This window comes from Epinephelus lanceolatus, chromosome 7 (genome assembly GCF_041903045.1).
Source record: "Epinephelus lanceolatus isolate andai-2023 chromosome 7, ASM4190304v1, whole genome shotgun sequence".
Taxonomy (NCBI): domain Eukaryota; kingdom Metazoa; phylum Chordata; class Actinopteri; order Perciformes; family Serranidae; genus Epinephelus; species Epinephelus lanceolatus.
The window spans coordinates 29,419,838-29,446,299 of NC_135740.1; the positions used below are offsets into that span (position 1 = coordinate 29,419,838).

The following is a 26,462-nucleotide window of genomic DNA, read 5'->3' on the forward strand; positions in this document are numbered from 1 at the left end:
GTGAGCCAACACATGCCCCCGAAGCCATTTTTCAAATTTGATAATATTTGCTCTTGTCCATCTGTGGTCTTATTTCTCTGTGGAGGGGCCACAGGGGCCGCCTGTTCAGTCACCTCTGTTCCACTGCAGAGAGAGGACAGAAATATTTTCATGGACTGTGACCACACCTTGCCATTTAAATACTATTAACAGGATTTTCTGGGTCTGACTTTGCAGCTCCATAAAACCTTAATGTTATATAAAATTGTTTTAATTGATCAGACAGCTCGCCATGTTGTTTATGCAGCCTGTGGATAATAAAAGTGAAATGGTCCTTGTAAAGTGATGGACAATCAGTGAGATCTGCATATAGGATATCATCAGGCCAGAGCCGTTCAGCCAATGTTAAAGTATGTTAAACTGCAGCTCGTCTTATGGCTGACACGTTCAAGCTCCAAAACTATCAAACACAAAAGGATTCACTTCTTTATAGTTGAAGAAGCTTCTTCGGACTTTTTCTTTGGTTGTTGGTGGTGATTGTGTTTGCTTCAGTCAGCTGTCGTAAGTGTTCCTTTTTGTCCCACCTCAGCTCCACTCAGCCTTACCAAGGTTTGACTAAACTGAATTTTGTGGCTCCAGTAACTTCCAAAATGGTGGCTTGGAAGCTTCGACTATGGGTGACATCTTGCTGCTACATTAAAGTTTCTCTAGTCTTGTGGTTTCATTCTTGTCTTCCTGTCTTTGCCTGCCTCCACAGAGCCCCAGCTGAAGGGGATCGTGACGAAGCTGTACAGTCGACAAGGTTTCCACCTGCAGCTGCAGGCAGATGGAACCATTGATGGGACGAAGGAGGAAGACAATGGTTACAGTAAGTTTTAAGTTCTTTTCATTGCCATGCTAAGCTGTTAGTCAGAGGGAAGCAGCCTCCTTGCTATTGTCAATTCTATGTACTACTGTGGAGACTGCATTAGCTGTATACCATCTAATGGAACATCTCCATTATGGCAACTTAAACATCAAATTCACACCCCTCAAATGTGTTTAAAGGATACTTTGCTGATTTACAACCAGCTCTGTATCATAACTGTCGGTAGTATGCATAAATGAAAGTGAATGTCGTAAACTTCCTTCAGTCTTACCAGTGCCCAGATCTTTCTGCTCATCTCCCAGCACGTTTCACATCATCCAGCAGATTTTCACTGGCTCTAGGGCTGTTGCTCAAACTACAGATTGTTCTCCTGAATTTTCATCTGCCTGACACCACGGACATAAAGAGTAAAGAAGCAGATTGAGAGAGACCTGCCCCCCTCTGTCTCTTACTTCTCAAACATAGACATAAGAAATACAGGACAGAGGAAAAAAGAAAAAACAAAAAAATGAATAATGATAATAGTAGTAGTAATAATAATAACAATGATAAGAAATTATAAGATTAACAATAACACACTGCCAGCTACAGGAAAAACAGCACAGTTTTATGCCAGTTAGTACTGTGTCCACAGCAAGGTTGAATCTGCAAAGTAACTAAAGCTGTCAGATAAACGTAGTGGAGTTAAAAGTATACGATTTCTCTCGAAGATGTAGTGGAGTAGAAGTATCAAAGAGAAAATGGAAATACTTAAATACCTTAAATTTGTATTTAGTACAGTACTTGATTAAATGTACTTAGTTACTTTCCACCACTGGTAACTGAGATGAGAAGCACCATGAGGCTAGCTAACGCTCGTTTAGCTAACAGTGCATATCAGAAAAGTGGCTTCAAACAGTCTGCAGCATTATTTACATGACACTGTCCTGTAAGGCCACGGCTACAGTGCCATTACAGGTGGTGGCACTTTATTTGCTCAGGCTGCAGGTAATCAAACTTGACTCACGGCAAACTCTCACATGCTGGGAAGTATCATTCTCACATAATCCACTTTCACCTGAGCAAATAAAGAGCTACACTGTAGCCTCCAAACATGACCAGAGAAACAATACACGATAATGGTCTGTACAAAAATATAAGCTTGCGTGAAGTTTTGACAGACACAATCGCTAAGGAGTCATTCTCTCCTCACACCCTGCACACTCCACCTACCCTACCAGTCCAAGATGTAATTTGTGGTGGCCTGTGAAAGACTTCAAAGATATCTTGGTTTTTATTGGCCAAAGATTTTTGACAAAATGCCTAGATTTAAATATTACAAAAATATTGTTGGTGCTTAAACAAAATATTTACACGATAAGATTTTCGATAAATAACCATCAGTAATCTGAATATTGGGGTTGAGCAGAATACTTAGATGACGTACTTTGTATCATCCGAGTAAAAAGTGTCAATATCCGTACTCATGACGAAGGAAAATCTCTAGTAGGGTAGCTGTGATTGATCTGTGGTTACCCTTGTGGTCAAAAATCATGAAGCTCAATTCTGAGATTGTTCTGTAAATAGTTTCCTAATAAATTACAAGAATATACAAACTTCTGATCAACCCATTTCAATTTCCGGTTTGAAATAACAACCTCTGGTGAGGCTGATACAGTATAGTTGCACAATATTTTTGTGTGGCAGTATCGTATCATCACACAGTGCCAAGTATCGATTAAACTTTAGGTAGCCTACTAAAATAATATAATCAATTGATTTTTCAGTCTTAGATACATTTTGCTGCCCCAAAAATGGTTGAAGTCAGATGAACAGACTGAAAGCTTTTCTTTGGGATTAACAGTTGAAAAAAGGTAATAAATCGCAATATATTTTATCGCAAAACTCAGCATATCGCAATATATTTAAAATCGCAGTAATATTGAATCATGACTTAAAGTATCGTAATCTTATGGTGATTCACAACCCTAGCGAGGCCCTACCCATTTTCGATGCAAGTCCCACCTACGTCTTGAACGCTGGCGTTAACTCAGGTCATTTAGAGTACAGATACAGATACAGATAATTTAGTTAGCTGAAAAGATACAGATACAGATACAGATAATGTTTTACTCTGTGATCTGTGGTGTATATGATGAGTAAGTGGGTAAAGACAAGTAAAAGAACAGCTAGAACAGTCTAAAAAATTCAGAAAATTACATCACTCTAATCCAGCCTTTAAAAACACAAACAACAACATTTCCTATATTTCAATGTCCAAAATCTAAGATGACATCTAGTCTCGTATCACAACATCAATATACTGTATACCCCAGCCATAACTGCCAGACTGCCCGACTGCTCTGCCTGCCCATTGACACAATATTAATCTGACCACTCGCTGGCAGCCCTAATACCTCAGCGCGCCGCCCCTCCCTTTAAAATGCCAAACTCTCCATCTGAATTGTGGTTCAAAACTGAAATTCAGCAACACTGAGCTTGTTTTTATTCTCACTCCCGCTCCTGGATAAACAGTATTGGTTCACAGAACAGAGACAAACATTCTTCTTCTCAGCCAGTGCATATGAGCACTGCAGCACTGAGTGGCTGTTTAATCTGATCTAATCAAAGTCATCCTATGGCGACCTCAACACTAACCATGATTGGCTTTTTAACTCTCCTCCACGCTGCCTCTGCTGCGAGAGCCAGTTTTGTCTTAAACTATGTATTGATGCATCCCTATCATAGCCGTCACACCCACCAGCCCTTTGTTTTCCCATAGACAGATTAAAGAGGAGATCAATGGAAGAGGAGCTACGCAGCCACTTGTCTGGTAACAATGCAGCAGAAATGGACCACATATAATTAGACAGTGAACACTACATGCTTTTAAAGATGAGAGCAGTACAACAGATAGTGACCTACGTGCAATCCACTTTGCCCCCATACTAAAACAATATGAGGGAAAAGACCTGCATGGCGCACTGAAACAGCTTTGATGTAATACTTGCTGCGTAATCCCGACACTAAGCGGATGTAAACACTTCTGGAGCCTCTGAATTAGTACCTCTGTATTCAATTACTCCCCTGGTGGACATGGCGTGCGTATCTTAGATATAAACAGCAGCTCTGTGAAAGTGGGATCTGATTTGTGTGGAACTTGTTCCCTAAATAAAACGACAGCAAAGTTAAATACGGCACAGAACAGAGTGTATAGTAAAAGTGAAGACAATGAAATGACATCTTAAAGACGTCCGCATTATACCTCACCCCACCCAACATGTCTGCACGGACTCACTTTTCTGTTGACTTACATAACAACTCGCCTGCACTGGCTCCAAAATAGTTTTTTGAAGAGAAAATTAAAGAGTGCTGCTGAATAGGAAAAGGGAGAAAGAGTGAAGCTCTTTGCACTGCTCCAAAAATAGCGTTGTTAGGCGCTGGGTGCGCTTGTCTCCATGGTGATGGAGAGCGCAGTCCTCTGGTGCTACTGGTGTCTTGTGATGGTGGGAGAGGACCTACTCAAATGCACACACGCATACTCACACAGACACACACAAGGATTTGATACTGCAGTGTGCTGAGAAGACAGACTCAGCTGTTTGGCTGCAGTAATAAAGAAGTTTGATATTTTCCATGACATTTTCATTAGCAAGGCAAACAATGTCAGAAGTAAGAAACCCAAGTCTCATAAATCCCAGTGATTTCTCTCCCATTTTATACAGTATCAACCATTTTCTCATGTTGCATCACAGCTGAGCAAACCCACTGGGTATCCACACAGAGAAAAGAGACAGAACTGTACAGCAACTCTAAATCCTCTTCTTCGAAAGAAGGAGCGTACTGCCTCAGTGTTCAAAATGCAGTCCGTGCTCAGTCTTGTCCTAGATATTATGCTTTCAAACATCTTTGTAAACAGACAGTAAAGTTTGGATTCAAAGGATTGTTAAAATGTCCAATTTTCTAATTTATTGTCAGCATGACTGGAGACACTGTGGATCCCAGAATTAGGCAAAGAAATTGGCAAGTCCTCTGACGTGAAATTCACATCAGATAAGAGCTCATTTAATTGCCACCGACTGTTTAACAATTTTTTTTAGCAAGTTTCACAAATTAACTCCTCCTGTCATTAAAGTTTCCTATATCTATAATGTCCTTTGCACTACACATTTCTGTGTTCTGTTAATCCTGAGAGGAGTAGTCAGCTGACGTCTCTTGTGAGCTTCCCGAGCACACAATAATCTAAAAACACTGCTATACTCTGAAATTGCATTTAATGTTTTGACTTCTGAATACAAGAGTCATGTTTTATTTACCTAATTCAGCCTTACATTTTCTTAACATAACCTAATTTATCTCCACTGAAGAGCCACTGCAGTCGCACAGTAACAGACCACAGAAGGGCCGTGTAATCTTGTCACAACAGCTTACTTTTTAGCTGTCGGGATGTCATATTAAAGTTGCTCTAATTGCCGGCATGCTGCTCCCAGACTGAGTAACAGATAGGATAAATGTTTTAAAATGCGAGTAGCGATTGCTGGGAACGCTCAGGTTTAGTGTCAAACTAAACTGATCATGACTCCTGGGCTGTTAGTGGGTGAAACATGGAGACAGACTGCGAGCAATCATGAAAACTGTCACACAGGCCTCTTCACCCTTCTTATTCCATGTGCCACTCTGCGGCAGGAAAGGTCTGTGAGTGGGTGGTGGCCCTGTCATCCTCTTCAGTGTGCTCAGGTGTTTCTAGGAGCCAGGAAGTAATTGAGTTTCCCCTCTTGAAAATCTCCATCAGTACACCGGCTGGTAATCCTTCTGAAATTAAGTGGACTGCAGATGTGTACTGTGCGCCGTGGTGGGAGAACAAAGGGAGGAAACTCAGTGAGTGACGCAGAGTGGGAACGCTGCAATTATAATGACGAGAACTGCTCAGGTAGCAAGATGTTTCAGGAGAGGGAGGAATCAGATCTAAAACTATGCTACATACTAGAAAAACAAGATACAAAATGTATTTACACAAATCCAAATGTGTTGGATAAGTTTGCAACTCTTGTCGGTTTGATAGTGAAGAGAGATGTCTTATGAAAATACATCCCCCCCAGCTCTGTACATAGCAACGCTAAGATGGATCAATCAGAACAGAGAAGGAGAAAGTTTGCTGATATTTGTAACTTGAAACCATGAATTTCAGGAAAAAACTGTTCAGCCTCCACAAAGCAGTATTGAGGAGTGCTCCAAAAGGGAGAAAAATTGGAAAGACAACAAACAAAGTACTGCATGCTCTTTCGTTCCTTCCATATTTTTGCTTAGAAAATAAATAATTTATTGTGGACTAGTTAAGTAATTATGTACATACACTAATTATAGTTTATGTTAGGATGCTGTTCGTAGTGCAGCTCAGGTTCTACCCATAATTGCAGTATTGATAGTTTCAGTAAATACAGATTTGGCAATCAGATCCATCACTGGTTTGTAATCTTAATAGATGCACAAGATTACTGTATAGTGTGCATAAAATACTGCAGATATTGAGGTTGTAAGTAGTAAGTCCTGTATGTTTGAGATATACATTTTACTGGCAGCATCTGCTGAACATGGCTGCCAAAGCAGGCATCACCTATATATATATATATATATATATATATATATATATATATATATATATATATATATATATATATATATATATATATATATACATATATATACACATACACACACACACACACACACACACACACACACACACCAATCTGTCGTAGACAGTGGTGCATCTTTCCCATGGGAGCCATCTTTTGATTGCTGTACCATTATAGGACTGTCACCACTAACTATGTGTTTATGTGCAATTTAAATGTGATCTTAAGTTAGTTAACAAAGTGACTCGACTATAAATCACTAAGAATATAATTTAGAATTTAAGATGCACTCCACCATGCAGCATCAGTATGAGTAAGAAGTGGGCCTCAGGAGGAGCAGACATGAGTTGTGATTGTTTACTGAATACATTAAAACAAAAACATCGAGACAACTCTTAAGGCAGCATGACATACATTAATTCATTCATTAATTTTCCATAATTGCTTATCCTCTTGAGGGTCGCAGGGGGGCTGGAGCCTATCCCAGCTGACATTGGGCAAGAGGCGGGGTACACCCTGGACAGGTCACTAGACTATCACAGTGCATTTATTTTGAAAGAGACTGTATGTAAACGGTAAACTTCCTGTGGAAACGGAAAAGTGCCTTGAAAGAAGACAATGCATGTAACAGGTAGAACTTGACACGGGGTCTCAGAACGCCAACAACCAACAAACCCAGGGTACTTTGCACATTGTATGTGGACGTGGAAAGTCCATGACCAAGCAAGTCAATGTCTGGCGAGGTCAGAGTGAGAATGTGTTGAGAGAACATACAAACTCTGCGCAAAAAAGTCATATTGCAATTATTCTGACAGGTATTGCAATTGCGATAATGTAAAAAATATATATAAAATGATGATGATGTGTTTTTTGCGGGGTCTGTACCAAACAATTATGTTCCTTATGTCTGGAATATGATTTGTTGTAGGCTGGGGCATCTCTGTAGCACCACAATGCTTCATTTAGAATTGTTGTGGCACATTGTACCTTCAAAAACAAAAAGCATCCCCTGGAATTTGGATGTTGCACCTGGCCATATTGCAGTCTCAATAATACTCTGAGTAATTGTGCAGCCCTATTTGCTACTGCGTATTACACTACAAGCTACGCTAAGGCATTTTATGTCTGTGACATCTGTTTTGGAAATATTGCTTGTGATCAGCCAAATCATCCTCCAATGTATCCGTCATTCTTAAAGTGCTGGTAAATATTCTTGTGGGATCTTTATCTGTCCAACTGCCTGACATTCTTTGTTGTTGTTGTTGATATACTCTGACCGTGAAATCATTTCAAACATGTCACTGGGGACACGACAACAGACAAGGGAGTATGCTGAAAACATGGCATTTGAAGAAACAAAATAACGATGAAGAAAGATGGATAGAGAGGGAGAGGCAGGGAACCACAAAGCGAGTGGTTCTGGGACTTAAACGTCTTTCCACTGAACTAGGAATATATCGGCCATGCCTGTTTACTCTACCAAGTAAATACATTATGCATTCCTGTGGCTGTTGTTTACAATGAAAGCTCGGAGAAAAGTCGGTCTGCAGCGTTAAAGCGATAAGGGCAGATGAAACAGCCCATCAAAAAGACCCTATAGTGCACTTCGCTCAAAGGAGTCCGCAGATAGGGATCTACTAAGTGGCTGACGAGAGGACCTATAGTAAGGGCACACACAGCCGACTCAAAGCTTAACTGATGTGAGAATGAAGTTTTATTTCTCCTCAACCTGGAAGTCCACATCCTAATGTGACAAAGGGAATCAAAAGGGAAACTTAAGATGAATGTTATGACTCTCCTGTGGGCATTATCTACTGTCATACTATCAAAAGTGCGAAACAAAACTCCACAGCAGTGGCGATGGCATCACTGTTTGGCAGCATGTGCAACAACAGTCAGAACAAAAGCCGAGAAGTTTCCTTTTTTTCTTTCCTCTCTGGGATAGAAGCACGACTGCAGACTTTCAGGTGGATGTACATGTGCTTCCCTCTCTTCAGCCCGTGGGTTTCCTGGCAGAATCTTATGAAACAAACGCAGACACACTTGTATACAGTACAGGCTGACATTAATTAGGTAGAGGTGCACCTCATTAACCAGCTGTGCCGCCGCTGGCTCTCTCTGCCTCAGCCCACCGGTCACAGACAGGTTTATGTATATGTGTGTGTGTGTGTGTGTGTGTGTGTGTGTGTGTGAGCATGAAGCTTATATACAGAGGTGTGCAAGTGTTTTCTCTCTCTTTTTCACTCTCGTATATAATGCTGCATCACAGCTGGTCCATAGCGACTGCAGATAAATAGCATGATGGAGAGAACTGCGTTGTCAGATAACAGCTGTTATCATCACAGATTTACATTTGGCCACAGTTTGTTTTTTTCATCTTAAAGAATTTCACATATTTTCGCAATGTAGGCTTAACTTTACACAGCCTATGATTTCACTTAGTGTGAATATACAACATGGTGAGGTGCTTTGTCATTTCAACGATTTCTCTGTTTCTGTGTTTTGTTTCTAATTTTGTTCATTTGCTTCTTGAAACACCCCTGGGAGAGAGTGGCTGAGTCCCCGAGCTTATGTCGTACCTCTATTTGTGGTTTGGTTTTGACAATTCACTCTTCCATCCAGACAGAAACAGGGAACACTCATAACAAATATTTTAACCCCTTAATGGTGAATGCTGCCAGGCAGAGCTCACTGTGCCTTGGGCTCGCTCTTAAATATGAATTTCTCTAAGTAACAACTAGCCCCGTTTCCACCAAACACTTTAGGTATGGTCCCTTTGGAACCAAAAGTAATGCTTCAGACATACCTACCTAGATCCGAGCATTTCAATTGCAAACAGTACTCTTTCATGTGGTTGTTGTCACTCACTGCACCGTCCAGCACTCACTGTATTTCCTCCTTTATCAGTCTGCACCTTGTTTATCATCCACAGACTGGGGTCACATGCAGACATTTTCAGAACAAAATAAAACAGGCTGCAGTGAAAGTCTCTCTCCATGGGATATTTAAAAATAGCAGGTTTGTGCATTTAGTCCTTCTCAGGCAAGCTCAGGGGTTTAGTGTTGCAGGAGCCCACAGGAACAATGCTCCACGACATTTTTTTTTTTCTCCAAGTGATGATTGGAATATGCATCTTAAATAATCCGGTCGAAGTTAATATATATAAACGCTTGAAGATCCACTCATTACTAAAAGTCATGTTAGACGGAGACGGAAAAAAAGCGCACTGAAGTGAACCAAACTGTACTGCTTGTTGTGAACGGGGCTTTAGACATACTGTCTGTCCTGTGATGTGAAAATGAAAATGTCAACGGCAGGGTAATATTGTCTCTGTCAAATTTGACTCTGTTGGTGGCTCAGTGAATTACTCAACTACTGTATGTGATTTATATCTTAAGTATCTAATAGAATCATGAGAATTTATGGTAACTGCATCATAGACATTTTTTTATTAATTGCCTTAATGTCTTTGAAAAAATGTATTAAGTGTACACGCTTTGTTTATCCTTTCTTTCTGTTGTCTCTTTCCAGCCATGTTCAACCTTATTCCAGTGGGGCTGCGAGTGGTGGCCATCCAGGGGGTGCAGACCAAACTCTATCTGGCTATGAACAGTGAGGGCTACCTGTACACGTCAGTAAGTGTCTAAATGTGTGTGTGTGTGTGTGTGTGTGTGTGTGTGTGTGCGCACGTGTGGGATGGGTCCTGGCTTCCATCCTAACTCTGACCTTCGAGTCCAGCTGGATGCAGACAGAATGCTCGGTCTCTGGCAGACATTGGAGTTACTATGGTGACATGAGTGATTGGAAGAAGCATAACAAAAACATGCGACAGAGAGAGGATAGATACTGTAAGGAAAAGCAGTGATTTTCATTAACGTGTTTATACATTAGCAGATTTTTCTTTTGTTGATATTATTTGTCGCTCTCACTGTGCCCACTCAGACACAACATCATCCCAACTCTGATGAAAGAGCAGCATCATTTTCTTATATAATTCAGTGTCAATAAAAAGTTCAAGGATAGTATAAGCAGGCGGAGCAGTGACATATCCGATCGTGGCAGCTGCCTCTTCATCTTTGATTAAATGTGCAAGGTTATGAATAATTCAGTTGCAGGCCGAACAATGTTCCTGTTCGTCTTCCTCCCAAATGCCACCATCACATTGTGTGGCAGGCGTCACCGAGAAGACTGACAGGCGGCTTGGATGTGCACCCGGAGGGCGTGCAGACACACACATTCACGGTTACCAGACAATCCTCATAGTCAAATTAGTAAAGATTGTTCCCTATGGTAAAGGTCTCGGTAGGCAGACACAATGGTGATTGATGGAAACAAGCCTAGAAACAGCAAAGAAAACCTAATGATCTTGTAGCTTTTTATTCTGCAGCTGCTGCTGACAAATTATCTATTAAATAGTTAGACAGTAATGTGATGAAGGAAGGAGGGAAACAGGCCTTCTGGCTCCTCTCTCTCCCCCCGATTTCACTCTCTCATACACGCAAACACAAATGCATTAATAAACAGGGCTAATGTGATAGCTATCACCAGGCATTAGTTCAGTCAGAGACACTTACGTCAAGGAACTGCAGATGGTTATTCAGTTAGATTCCTTGAGAGCTTCCTCAAAGAGCAGAGCCTCTTTCTCCAAATCCAAGAAGCAACAAGAATACAGCTGAAAGGACTAACATCCTGAATAAACACATTCAAGAACAATGCTACCAAAAATATTCAATACATTAAATAAGAGATTGAGGTATTGGCAGCAGCAGCGAGCAGCATTATAAAGATGGCAGCAGAATAATAGTGAGAACTGTCTCTGAACCAGAAAGCTGGTAGGTGATGAGCCACTGATAGTGACACACAAATAAAATAACTGAAAGCTGATCATGTAAACTTCAGTGCTTCACATGAAGTAACACCACGCTATTTAATCTCAATTAAAACTATGTAAATACATAGATTTGCAATCAGCCAGTATTAAATCCACAATCACTGCATCAATCAAGTAATCATAATGATAACACAGTATTATTAATAGACCAAAACCAGAGTGTTTCCATAAATATATCTTTCTGCATATTTTGAACATTGGAAAAGCTATTATGAAACAGCAAAATTCGATAAAACATTCTTTGTTTTATGCTTGCTTGAGGAAGTTTCTACCTTTGTCAAAAAAGAGTTGATGGGCTAAGTGGGATATTGAAACACCTTTGCCGAGTAAGTTCAGACACAGCAAACATGTAACTGACATGACTGATCGGCTGTTTCTGCTGTTGGTGTTTTTGATTTATGTGATATTTTGAATTTGTCTTCTTCCCCGGACAGCATGCAACAACTTAATTAAAATAAATTCCTGAAGGCTTCACTCGCAGATGGGTTACATGGCCAATGCGACTTGTTTTGTTTCCAGTCTCAACCTCTACTTCTTCTACTCTGTTTACTGGCGGATTACAGCCATACATAAAGCATAGCCTATATCGCCAACTTCTGACAAAACTACGCTTTGTGTCAACTTGTTTCTTCACTCCAAACCAGTTCAGTCAGACAACTCACGTTTAAATGTTTATTTCAACTGCAGAACATAGTTCGAGTTTGGCATCTAGACTCCGGCCTCATCGCTCCCCGCAGAAATGTTGACATGAGATATTGGGGAGTGGTGATTAAATATCTCCCCCATAGCCCGAGCCTGTAGGTGGAAGCTGGGGTGGAGGTGGAGCTGAAAGAGCAAGCAGCACTACTGATGCAGGGCAGCAGCAGCATAGACAATGCAAAGGGAGAGTGGGGAAGATTTTGTAGCTTACATACACTGCCAAATTGGGAAGGTGTATTTTGTAGATAGCATATGGAGAGTGAGGTATGACGTGTATGAATTAGTGCAGTTTGAGATGCCTGAACTAGCTCCAGGTGTTGCTCCATTTAATGGTAACACACCTGATTCACTTCTTTTTCACAAAGACCCTTACGGACTAAAGGAATATGAATAACTTACAGGGTAATCAAGGGATAGACACAAAACTTGAGATAGCCAACAATCAAACGTCCAAATAACTTCTATGAAAAAAGAACTGCTGGGCAACCAGACCAGCCATCTAATTGAGACAGGCCTTTATTTGTCAAAATGTATAGCCACACTGGGCTGGTAAAAAGAACTGGGCATCTTGTTGGGACGAGGCTTTTCAATGAAGTTTTACGGTAGCTACGCAACCTGAAGAAACTTAGAACTGTGTTGTTTTACCGGTCATTCATTATCAGTAAGTACAACTAATTGAGCTGCTGTCCATAGAAATGTAATTTTCTCCCTAAATCTATTTAAAAAAAAATCATCAGTTTAAAATAAATATTTAATCTCTAGTTAAAATCTATGTTTAGAAAAAAGATCCCATTCAATGTCTGATTTTTAGGGCCAAAAGAGTAACAACATAATAACTGTGGCCCTTTGCAGTGTGCTATGGTCCGCCTATAATTACATTTTAATGAGCCCTTGCAATTGTTGGACAACATATCCATGGGGGTTGTTGCCCCAGCTAAGCATGCCTGAGGGGAATATACAAGAATAATTGAAATAAAACATAGTTCTTCAACCCCTTCCCACACATGCATGTACTGTATTTAACATGGCTCCCCAGCAGTCCACAGCTCTCAGTGAGTGATTTTAATGATATGAGCTTGGCTGTCAGTAATTAAGCATAAGCATATGTGGCAAGCTGTAGGATTAATTTAATAAAAATGGATCCTGCTGGCAAAGGCTCCACCAGCAGAGAGAAGCAGCAGTAGAGTTATTGGCCTGTTTCTAAACTGTCTTATTACTCCGCCAAGGAGGTTATGTTTTTGGTTCAGTTTGTTTGTTGATGTTTGTCTGTCAGCAGGAGTACGGAAAAAAAACACTTGCCAGTTTTCATGAAACTTGATGTAAGGGTGTAGCAAGGTGTAAGAAAGAACCTACTCGGTTCTCGAGTGGATCCAAATCATGGAGCGTACATACATGATCCCCCCCCACTTTTGTTAACATTGCGAGATAAGGCCTTAACAGAATGAATAGCATGCATCCTAAAATCCAGTAGACAATTGTGAAACATAATCAACTGTAAAAGTACAAAGACTCAATATCACAATTCACATTCACAGGTACCAGTAATCCCCTGGGGTAGCCTACACATTTAATTGCTAAAATTTCATACAGAAAGCAGGTGTTATGGAGCATTCATTTGACATAGCTGTAATAGTTTTGGAAATCTATCGAGACATTGTTGCGGTTGCAGATTTGTATATTATGGAAGACTGGACTACGGCCTTGGCTGAGGTGTGGCCCTTCTATTTTCTGATATTTTCAGCAAAAATCCACAATGCCAAGCAGATTTCAACTAGCTTTGATGAGAGTAATGACCTTACCAAGTTTCAGTTTTGCTTTGTCAGTGGTGTACCCCAAGGCTCTGACCTGGATCCTATTTTGTTTCACAAAATTAGTGATCCAGAGCACCAATACAAAGCTTTTTTTTCCACCAGGTTGAAAAGGTCTAATCTGACACTTATTTTGTTTTCTTTAATCTGCGTCCTTACCAAATTCAGAATCCATTTTGAGGTCCATGTGACCACACCCAGAGCTTTCTATTGGTCAGACTACCGATCTTAGTGAGCTATTACAGCGCTGTATCACTAGATGGTCTCTGAGGTACTGACTGGAGTTTGTTTGTCTTACTTGGCTTCAGGCATAAAACTAAAATGAGTCTATGTACTGGAGGTTGTGACTTTTAAACTCACTACTAAACTCAAGACTTAAGGCCTTTGCACACTGAGTCCTTTCTTTAAATCTATCATCAGAAAACAATCATTACGCACAGAAACCTTGCACACTGATTCTGATGCGTTTTATCATTCTATACATTGCGAAAATTCATGACAAAATGAAATGACACATTTCCTCCCTTGCCTCTCTCCCCTGAAATTACCTATGGCTGTCACCACTCCCTCCCGGTCTTTCATTTGGCACCGCAACTGCATGTAAGGGTGGAGCTGTCCTCCCTCTCTATCTCCACATCCTCCTCTTCTTCATCATCATCCACCTGAATATTACTATCTGACCTGTTGAAAGTGAGCTATCTGAGTTATGAAATGATTCTGTGCGCCCCATTCTTCTGTCTCATCATGGCTGTGTCCTGCCGCCACATTTTCTTCACTGATCCTTGGTCAAATGTCTCTAAAGGCTTCTGACGGATGCGAAAAACGCAGAAAAGTCTGCAAAAAATAGTGTGCAAAGGTCTTTACACTTAAAATTGCCTTTGTTTGGTTTTTACATTCTCACATTGCGTCTCTTATTATATGTTTTTGTGCGTGTTGATTTTTAATTGTGAAGCACTTTCTGACATCTGACATTGCTAAATTCTTCTTGCAAGCACTGCATTTGCATTTTAACCTATTCTGTGTATTTGTGATGCAAAAACGTGTTAAATCTTAGTCAAATGGTAAGGAGCGTAAAAAGAAAAAGAGAATGCTGCATGCTACATACTGTATACCATCTATGCTGTGCTAAATACCAGCCCTCACATGAAATACAGTACATCTTGTAGGTGTGTTAAATTGAAAGAAAGCAGTCGGGGGGATGGGGTGTAGAGCTTTCCATTTCAGCTAAATTAGAGAGGGAATTGAATTGAATGTGTAGCTGGCTGCCTAATAGTGCCTGTCTTACTGGGATTGCTGCTATGGTAAAGTGCTGCCTTGAAGGCACACAATAAACCAGCCAATAGCAGGTCAGCATTGGAGGGAGATTCCCAATCAACTGTGGAGAGACAACAGATGACGTATTCTGGGTGTGTGTGTGTGGGGGGGGGGGGGGGGGGGGGGAGGGGGGTGACATGCTGCTGCTCGGATGTGGATGCTACCCATTATTCTACATGTGTGCATAAGTGCATGCATGAGTGGAAACTGGAATTAATGTTTGCAATATAATGAATAGGATTCACATGATTTACATGTATAGTCAATTTACATTTTTAACATACACATTCTAATGCATACTAAATTATAAATGTATATGCATGTTTAAGCCCAACTTGATTTTATGCATTTTCTTTGATAGCTGATTAATTTGAGTGGCTTTTAGAGTTGCGTCACATGCATCTAGTGTATGTGCATCTGTTTGTACAAACTGTTTTCTGTAGGTATAACAGCATACACCAAGGAAAAAAGAGAGTGAGAGAGAAAGGAGGAGTGAGAAAAAGAGTGCACATGTGTGGGAGAGGCAGAATGCAGTACACCAGTGAAAATATATTCATCCATCAGTGTCAATGTGTGGGAGAGGAAGAGCCAATTAATATGTATTTTACTTTACTATCCTCTCTTTTCTTGTTTGCCCCTCTACCTTTGCAAACGTAGTGGAGCAAGTTTTACATTAGAGCTGCCAAAGCATCCTCTATTACAGATAAGTAAAAAGTGTTGTCGACATTATCTAAAATAATCTGAGAAAATTCACAGTTACCAGCCCAGCATCTTCTTATATATCTGTAGCAATGCATTCAATATTCTACTGAATCTAGAAAATAGCCTTGGAGCTTTCTTGATATGTATTTAGATATGTGGGTATATTTTTAGATCCTGAGCTAAGTGGTGTCCACATATCTCGCGAGGTGCCTTTGAAGTGGTGTTATTAATTTCCTGGTGGGTCATATTTGAATTAGTGTGAGTCACTGAGGCTCCAGTTGAGTTTCGTCTAGACTGCTCTGTGTGAGTGTGTGTAAAATGGAGAGTTCAGGGCTCTTGGGGTGGACATATTTATCAGGTGAGGTTTACAGGCTCTTTTATTGCCTAAATAACCAGGCTGGTGAAAGATCTGCCATAGTCGTACCTCCTGTGAAAGTTCCTGCATTACACATGAGACCAATCTAGCCCAGTTGGCAGAAGAAAAAGTTTGCATTCAGGGTTTTTTTTGACAGCCAATATGGCCGTTAATATAGAACAACTACCAGACATATGTTTTAAATGGCCATATAATAGCTTGTATTTAAACGGCAATAAAACACTTAACATTAAATAACTTGAGAGAGTAAACTAAATGAAAAAGCACTCTATTGATGAGAGTGACTAATAAGAGGTTTAGTGGCAAAAAAGGAAAAGGACTAGGTGTGCCAAGCATCTGCATAAATCACCAAGCCCGCTGCTATCCACCGTCTGGCTCAGTGTTAAGCACATCCCCTGCCTCGTCTACAAGGAGACCTGCGGTGTGTTTGAAGGTCTTCCTGGAGAACGAGGTCTGGGATGCCGTCACCTAACTACACCAAACTTGCTAAGAAGAAGACCATGACCACTGTGGATATGGTATATGCTCTGAGGAGGCAGGGACGCACCCTGCACAGTTTCCATGGACAATTATTATAACAATAATAAATATATTATAATAAACTATACATATATAACACATTTCATACATGAAATGCAGCAAAAACTGCTTTACAATAAGGGCAGTATGAGCACTGAGTGCATCACATGAAAACAGACAATGAACATAAAACAGACAAACAAGGCAATTCAATATAAAAGCACATTTAAACAGTTTAAAACATGGATTAATTGATTCAGAAATCAAAGAGTTGTAAAACTATGAATCATAAAATCAAGTTAGATTTTAATAGAGTTGCAGCAGCGTAAAGTGTAAATAGAAAGAGTTTCAGACCTGTATGAGCAAAGTCAAAGCTAGTTAAAGGCTAAAGTGAACAGTTACGTTTTTAGCTTTCTTTTAAAAAATATTTAGCGAGCTAGCCTCTCTGATATCCATAGGTAGTGCGTTCCATAGCTTTGGGGCGTAACTGACAAAGGCTGCATCCCTGATCATCTTCCAGCTGTTGCCGGGAACCTCCAATAAACCAGCAGCAGATGATTGCAGTGTTTTTGGAGGCAAATAGTTGACAAGGGAGTTGGCGATTTAGCTTGGTCTGAGCCCATTTAGGGCTTTGTATACAACGAGGAGGAGCTAAAAATAAATTCTAAATGTAACAGTAAGATAAACAGATCCGTCAGTAATTAATATCCCAAAATCCTGTCTGCATAATACAAGTTCATATCTAAGTTGTCTTGGCAACTTATCTCATAGGTCACACAATATTAGGCTATTTAACATGATATTGACAATGACATTTCCCAGTGCACATTTAGTCCGTTGATATTTTCATCTGCCAGACAACGACATGATACCAGCAAAAATCCGCACTGTATGTTACTACAAACCAAGGATACGTTACATTTGTATGTTTCATATGTGTCATATTAGCATTTCTAAAGAACAGGCTGAAACCTGGGCAAGACACCCACCGAGCTGCAGACCGCTGCAGAAAGTAGTTTGAGACCAACAAACAACAAGGGCTGTTTTTTGGCACCAATCGCAGTGTTTCCAGCAGTTTTTGGTGCACTGAACCTGGATGTTTTTCACTGATACATTGCAGCATTTCCCTGCGGCGTGTGAGCCATAAAACCTGAGTATTTTTCACCAATCCACTGGCCGTTTCCCAGTGGTGCTTGAGCCACTGAACCTGTATGTTTTTCACTGACAGATTGCAGTGTTCCCAGTGGTTGAGCCACCAAATCTGGATGTTTTTCAGAGACACATCATAGCGTTTGCCAGTGGCGTTTGAGGCACCCAACCTAGGTGTTTTTCACCAACCTGTCCCTACTTTTCCAGCAGCTTTGTGCCACCAAACATGGGTGTTTGAAGCCAAAACATGACCTTTTCCTAATCATAACCAAGTGTTTTTTATGCCCACACCTAACCACACCTTCACCACAGCATTGTTGCAAAACATGAAGTTTCATTGTATCCACTACATAATAAAATATCCATGGTTTGCAGAGACATAACATTGCAATCATTTTTTTTTCTGGCAACTGGGTTGAAGTAATCACATTCTTATTCATTTATAAACGCACTCTGGATGCCAGCCAAACATCTAAAATGAAAAGCAAGGTAATCTGAATAATGCACAGGAGAAGACAAAAGAATGATGTTGATGAGGAGGTGGTGAAAAGAAAAAAGAGGCTGCTAGGAGAATGTGACACCAGCATTACATCTACATTCTCACTTATTATTTTCCTCCCATTTTTAGTTGAGATTTAGGTATAAATTCTTCAAAACAGGCTAATGCTTCAGGAGTGTCGCTGAAATCTTGAATTAGGGAAGCAGAGGTTGTTTTATTATGTCCTTCAGAGTAGAACAATAAAATTATATTCCTATGTATGTAGGATAAATATAAATAAAAATACAAACAGAAAACAGCTGCATATCATTGTGCTTGTACAGTATGTATTTGTTTTATACACCCTTGTTAGATATGAGGTTGGCTCACACCCATGCCTTTTCATCCATTTAGCAAGCACAATGCCTTTGGTAAATAACCACTGCTGTAAGGTTTCACTCCATTGAGCTGTGTCATTAACTAGTTTGTGTTGTGTGTGTGTGTGTGTGTGTGTGTGTGTGTGTGTGTGTGTGTGTGTGTGTGTACCACTGGCTTGAACGTGTACCCTGTGTGGGTGTGTCTATTTGTGTTTGGTATTTGCAAGGGTCTTTTCCACTAGCTTAAAGCTCTCCAATTTATTCCCAAACAAATGAACACTATGAGTGTACTTTATCTTTAGCTAAAGAAAAAAAAGGTGCCTTTTAATCCACTTCCACTCTACTGAAAAGACTGGAACATTGAAAAGCCGGATTTAGGAAGATTTGTCTTCACCACACAGCCATAGCATTAGCTTTTGTGAGTCTTACGAGCATTGATGTGTCTGCAAAGAAACTAGCACAGCACTCAGTCCTGATTCCATTGGCATAATTGGTGTCATCTTAGTTTCGATATGGCAGCTGAATACACACGGGGCAGTGTGCAGCATTGATTTGGCTTCTCTTGTGAAAAATCCAGCCAATATCTTTACAGAGGAGATCAGATCCATTATGCTAGTATTTCTCCTCCTGCTGATTGGATCAGGAAAACACTATGGGGGTGTAATTGCTCCCTTAAAGCCAACAGAATGCTGCTTGAGAGTGCATCATAATTGATCGTGTCTTCTTGACATGACTGCCTTGCTAATGGAATATTCATTTCACAGTTACCCTTACCACTGCTGAATTGTGTAATTGTATGATAGAGTACAAGAGGTTTTTACAGATGGGCAGTGAGTGCCTGTGCCAGTTTGTCTGTGTGTTTTACATTCATGGATATTGAAAGTGGGCAGAGAAACATCCTTTAGTATGTTTCACTCAAAACTTGCATCAGCCTTTAAGTGTCTCCTTCCTTTATGCAGTTATTGGACAATAAAGAGCTCAGGCAATGCTGCCATAACTTAAGCTGAGAATCCCCATCGCTGTAAAACACAAGACCATTCTCTGCCTCTCTCTGCCCTTTGCCCCAATATAAAATTCACTCCATTTAGAAAGATAGGTGTAAATAAATTTATGTATGAGAAATGTCTGTATGCAAGATAAAATACAAATGTACAGGCAAGCTTACATGTGTCGTTGTATGTTGAGATTTGAAATGAACGCTGCACTGAAATGAGATTTGCATGCCGGGTATTACCGACACTTAAAAAAGCAAGGAGAGATGGCAGAGCAGAGAGGATGGAAGCATATTTTAGGCAAACCTTTTGTGTTTCCGATAAAGTTCAATCTAAGGCTGTGCAAAAGTAATTACGCTCATGTCCTTTTACTGTATTTTTGCGGGGTAAGGGTGGAAATTAAAAATTAGAAAAGTATTTCACTGTTGGAAAGATGGTCTATTTATAAAACTGGGCTGTTTATACAGTAGGAGGACACAAATACTTCTGAAATTGTAGTTATATGACCAAAGAAAACAGAGGCAAAGGGCTGTGGCATTTGCTTTAGCTCGAGAGATAGAAAACCTGTAACTATTAGAATGCACTGTGCTGCACTGTACCAATATTCGCTCCGCTGGTAGGTAATGTAATGGGAGATTGGCTGTTTTGACATAGAAAACAATGTCAGCCAGCTGGTAAAATGCAATCTCAAATAACAGTTCAACATTAAGCTAAAATACATTTCTGAAAATATATTTGGTGAGAAATAGGCAGCACAGTAATAGAATCTAGTTTCATATTTGATTAGCGCAGCATAGTTCTACAATTTGATCTCAGTTTTTTCAGCCGCCTCAGAAAACTCGTATTACAGGCAAACAGTGCTTTAAAATATGTTTCCTGAAACATTTTTGGCAAGAAAAAGGCAAAACAGTAACAGAATCTTGCTTTATTTTTTATCAGTACTCCTTAGTTTCACAGTTTGATCAGAGTTTGGTGTCAGAGAGAGAAAGAGGGGCGGGTCTTTCTCGATCAGCTCCCATAGAGACAGAGCGCAACGCGGCACAATCTGAAAGCCATGCCCCCAAAGGGAAAATGAGGCCCGCTTTCCCCTCACACTTTCCCCCTCCGTTTCCAGCCTGTTGAGTTTTCCCTAAGTCCAAATGCCGAAAAGCTGCTGTGTGGTGGGCTGCACGGCCAATAAAAACCCAGAGCTTAGCTTTTATCAGCTGCCAAGCAGAAAAACGGAACCTTGTAGAAGACAAAAGTGGATACAGGCAAACCTGAGGCTTCAACAGGGAAGAAATTGTGGGATCCTGACACTCAGTATGCCTGTGTGTTCAGCAAACACTTTGTCAAACCCTCCAAATGTATTTTTTAGAGTAACAGTTAACTGTATTTATGTATGTCAAGCTAAAGCTGTCCATTCCAGCGGTCCGCTCTAGCACTTATATCAATCTACCAGCATGCCTCTCTGGTAGGCATAGCATGCTAAAATAATCCTTTGCCATCTTATTATTAGCTAATTATTAGCTAGCTATAGCTAATAATTTTAGCTAGCTAGCTAGCAATTCAGTCGTGGAGACTTGAAGGCGCGGCTGCGGAGGCAGAATGACAGCAAACGAGCGAAGAAGCGGAGGGGAAAGCGGGCCTCGTTTCCCCTTTGGGGGGCGTGGCTTTCAGATTATGACGCGTTGCGCTCTGTCTCTATACTATTTGGCTGACTCCAAATGTCCACCCTCTGGACCTGCAGACTCAGGCCTCATGGACTTCAGTTGTACATAGTTTGACGTATTTACCATCATCACATAAAGTCTGCGAGTGCAGAGACTGCAAGCGGCTGACAGACAGCCCTTGACACTGTTTTACTCGTTGCCGTGGAAATGTTCAAGTATCGCTGCAGTCATATTCATGTCATATAAGTTGATGAACAGTGCCAAACTCATCTGTTCCTGCAGATAACGCTAGACTTCCCTGGAACACGCCCACAAACTCCCCAGTTCTGCATGTGTGGTGAAGTCTGGACATTTGGATTCAACCTTTGTGTCTTGTGGTGGTAGGCATACAATAATGTGAAGTAAAATCTGTAGTTCAAGCAACAGACCTAGAGCCAGCGAAATCCATTGGATGACACAATTCAAGCTGAGAGATGAGCAGGGAGATCTGGGCGCTGGTAAGATGGAGGGAAGTTTACCGTATTTATACTACCCACATTATTAAGATAGGAAGCTGGTTTGAAATCCAGTTTGCTGTGAATGTTGTCAGTTTAATTAAAAAAAAAAAATCTGAGTCACTGGCCTTGCATCAGGGTGAAAAAATAACTTGATATGTAAATAATGGAGGGTGAGATGAAACCAGATGTCACTGCTGGCACTGTATTAGCTTGAAAAAAATTAAGCTGCTATCAAACATGAATAGAAGACCCTAAAGCTTTCTGTTCACTTTAATTTTCCTATCTACCAGGCAGGTCCAACAGCATGGGTTAAAACTGAGAGGTCTGTTAGGTTAAATGAAAATGCTGCTCATCCCCCACACAGATGCTTTACAAAGAGGAATGAAAAGGGATGGACTGTTTCCTATTCCACGTCCATACAATGTAGAGAAATGTATCGCAGAGCACAAATTTTCTCACAGCTACAGAAATAGCCTGCAGGGTAAGGAACAGCTGACAGACTTACACAACAGGGCTATGCAGCTAATCTAAATCTTCATTGTATCAAACACACCACAGCCTTTCATCTCAGTTTGCTTTGGCCCAATTGGTTCTGTACGAAAAGGGCACAGCTCCTAACAACATTACGTACGCTTAGACAATGCTGTAATCATTTTTTAGAAAAACGCTTGCCTGGACATTGTGTAAGTGAGGTTGCCAGCTGCGCATCATTTGGACAAGGACTTGTCGTAGTTGCATATTTCAAGGAAAAGCCTGTGTAGTGTAATGGGATCATTAAAAGTCCATTTAGTCAAACCACCATAGATACGTGGGGGGAGGGAGATGACATGACTGATATTATTTCTATGCAGATAGTGTCCTGCTTTTTATTTCTAAAGTGATTTCCCCTCGCTCCATCTGGCACCGGAGTCATGATTAAAGTGATGTGAGATTTTTTCACCGGGAGATTGGTTTCAGTGAACAATAGATATGCTATTGACTGAAGGAGACGCTACTGGAGCCCATTCAAAAGAATCTGAATGTTTCTGTCTGTCACAGTACTGTTAGAATAGAAATGGGGATCCCCTGCCATTTTGGCCCCTCCTTGTGTCAGTCTGAGTGAGCCTGTCATCCATAGACCCACTCCAATACAGCAGTACCGGCCAGCAGCCTCTCCTCCATCTTGGCTCTCAATGTGCCTGTATCTGTATGCGTCTGTTTATCAATAGACTCTTATTCTTCTCCAGGGCGTGTGTAACCAGCCAAATCCACATAAGCTCATTATTAGAGGTAGAACAGAACTCCTGGCTCGAGAGCTGAGCAGCCCGTTGTTTGGCTCTCACTTGCTGCCCGAGCATAACTGAGATGGATGCTGCCCAGCCTGTCTAAGACTGCTGCTGCTAATCAGAGTCTGACGGCAAGAAAAAAGAAGACAATTAGATATCGAAAGAGAAAAACAGTCAAGAAATTAACAATGTTCTAGAAGGATTAAGACAGAAGTGGAGGACAAAATATCTGAATTAAATAATTAAGCAGAAATGAAAGAAGGGGGAAATCTATGATACATTTAAAAGTGCAGTGAGCAGGATTTAGGAGGATCTATTGACAGAAATGGAACATAATATCTATAATTATGCTTCATTATTTTAGTTAATTTTCATAAGCTTAGAATGAGCCCTTCTTATCTATGTAAGGAGCAGGTCCTCTTCTAGGGAGCAAGCCATGCTGCACTGCCATGTGTACAGTAGCCCAGAATGGACAAACCAAACACTGGCTTGAAAGAGGGTCTTTCACATTTTTATTTCACCTGAAGGTTTTCCTCATACTTGGAGGGGGAGGAGTGAGCGGAGAAGTATTCAGATGGTTGCAACCTGTAACCTCACTTCTAGATGCCACTAAACCCTACATACTGCACCTTTGACCACCTAGTCCAGGGGTGTCAAACATACAGCCCGTGGGCCAGAACCCGCCCACCAAAGGGTCCAATCCAGCGTGCTAGATGACTAAACTAAGAGGTGCCAGGTTTCAGGACACAAATACTGCCAGTGGGTTTTTTGGGGGGGGAAGTATTTTGCAATTGTCAAATATTCACCCTAAACAGCTGGGCTAACAGTTGTGCTAACTAACTGGGGAAGGCAGCTAACGCTAATGTGTTACCTTGGTTTGGCGAAAAGAACAGCCGACAGCTGGAATCAAGTGATGCAAACATGGTGAACACGGAGGCCTCGTGCTCTGAACCAGCACCTCTTCTAAGCCCTGTCGGTTTTTGCTTCGTCTTTGTAAAGTACTGACATTGAGTCACAAAGCTCCAGGTGCCCACAGACAGTGACGATAATACTGTCCTCCATTTCTGATTCCTGGTAATGTCTCAACCAGATCTCAATACTGATAGGCCCTCTTGATACAGAGTTATGCAAATTTCTTGAGCAAGTCGAAAATTTAAACTGCATCTGTGCATTGACTCTGTATGTTATCATGCTGTACAAAATATTCGCTTTGCATGTGGTGTGACCACACCATAATACTTGAAGAATATTGCTATACAGTAGCTTACTACTAAAGAACTCACAGACCACAGTGATCTGCCTGTGAGAAGAGCCAGGGCACTCTTTATTGTTTTATGTAAGCTTAGCTCCTTTAATATGTGAAGGAAGACATTGAAAATCTTTTACCTCTGTGCTGTTGTGAGTGCAACATTGCTGCAATCTGCTGGGACAGAAGCAACAGAGCTGGCAATGCAAACAAACTGAATACACTGATCAAAAACACTGAGTTGGTGCTCAAACTAATCTGGAGCTGTTCAGTTTGGAGAGAAGGATGCCGTGCAAACTGCTGTCAATCATGGAAAATATCTTGCATCTCCTCCAAAATTTAGTAGTAAAACAGCAGAAACCTTTCAGTCATTAAATTATTCAGCTACCGTATTTGGCATAAGGACTTTCATAACCCCTTAAACAGGTCCTATAAACAGAGATTTAAAGCTTTGCTTGAGGTCAGTAGACTGGATTCACCATCCTTTGCTCTGTTAATGGGTTCAAAAGACATAATAAAAATGTATTTAAAATGTCCAAAATAAACGGAATTGTCCAATTTTTTAGTTTACAAACCTTGACTAACATTGGTTGTAACCAAAAATGGTTACACTGAATATAACATACTAAAAAGCCCATGTTATTCCTAGTTCTTCTGTATACGATCTTGAAACTGACTTGAAACCCAAGCAATCATCACATGTTGCTGCCTCATATGAGCATAGCTGAAGTAAGACTGCACTTTGTATAGACTATCACTTACACTAGAAGCAGTTTAGGGAGGCTGTATGAACAGGAGGAACAGGTGCAGCAACCAATACATAAAGTCATTCAATGAACATGTGCACATGGACACATTGTTTTAATATACAGTATATCTGAAAAAATGTAAACCTATCCTTTAAGGCACCAGGCAGCATTTGGTAGACAAAACCAAGACACACATGCAATCTATGGTAGGTCCCTGAGATCAAAGGCAAAACTAAGTGCAGACATGGCCTTGAACAGATATTGATTTCTATGGCATGAGCGCAGAACCTCAACTGTTATAAACCAAGTACTCTGATAGTGACTACAGATGAACAACGGATGTTGGTATATGAGTACACAATACCTTTAAAGTTACCGGGCTTTATAACCCAGTACCAAGTGCTATAAAAACTGCTGCAGTTAAACGATACCTGAATTCGATCTGAAAAATTACTTTTTGTATGGTTTTGCTTGCAGCCAATCACCATAAGTGTTCTTTGATTTAATGTGAGCGTGGTATATTTGACAGATGTGGCAGTTCAGTGTGCCAAGATGTCACCAAAACGTTCAAAAGTATGGTGGCATTTTATGCAACTGAATGCTTCCATTCACACAGTGGGTATCCAATGAAGTAGGAAAAAAAATCTCTCCTATGATGATACCAATGCCATAAAACACAGGATTGGACATTTGACAATTTGACTTGACAATTTATAGCGTCTGACAAACAAGAAGTATCAGTTGACACGCTAACAAGCTTTTTAATATATTAAAAGGTGTTTCCTGGCACTTAAGCTGCTGTTTCCTGTCATTTAGTGCCAGTTCTGTCCAGCAATTTTATGACTTAATCTATTGGTACTGATATCACTTTAAGGGTACTTGTATTGTAATTTTTTAAACAATACCCAGCCCTAGGTCTGAGTCAGTGTATTTCTCTTCATAATTTCTTCATATTTCTTCATATGTTATTGTTGATGTAGACCTTGAATGAATTGGTAACCTTTTTTTTCTTTTATGAACGACTATAAATTTACTGTTCTGTGCAGGCTGTTACTTAATCTTCTGATAGATCAAATATATTATGCTGTACACAGTGTTATGTCAATATATTACTGTTGCAACATGGCATGACATGAAATGGTATTCTTTGACATCAAATATTACTTCCGAAGCACATTTCTAGTTAGACTGCATCCTCACAGTGAGGGTTAACGGCTGGCGAGCAATCCCCACCCACAACTGAGCTGTATGTCATGGTAAACTGATGGTTGAACGTGTGTGGTTGT

General features: G+C 40.5%; 1 protein-coding gene across 5 annotated transcripts in view; it reads left to right on the forward strand.

The window, feature by feature from the left end:
* fgf13a (fibroblast growth factor 13a) overlaps window positions 1–26,462 on the forward strand; it is a 147,108-nt gene that overhangs the window by 107,030 nt on the left and 13,616 nt on the right. For all 5 annotated transcript variants that reach the window (XM_033633366.2, XM_033633365.2, XM_033633368.2 and 2 more), the window contains 2 exons: window positions 737–847; window positions 9,994–10,097. In XM_033633366.2, coding sequence (XP_033489257.1) covers window positions 737–847; window positions 9,994–10,097 — 215 coding nt within the window. The remainder of the gene's footprint in view (window positions 1–736; window positions 848–9,993; window positions 10,098–26,462) is intronic.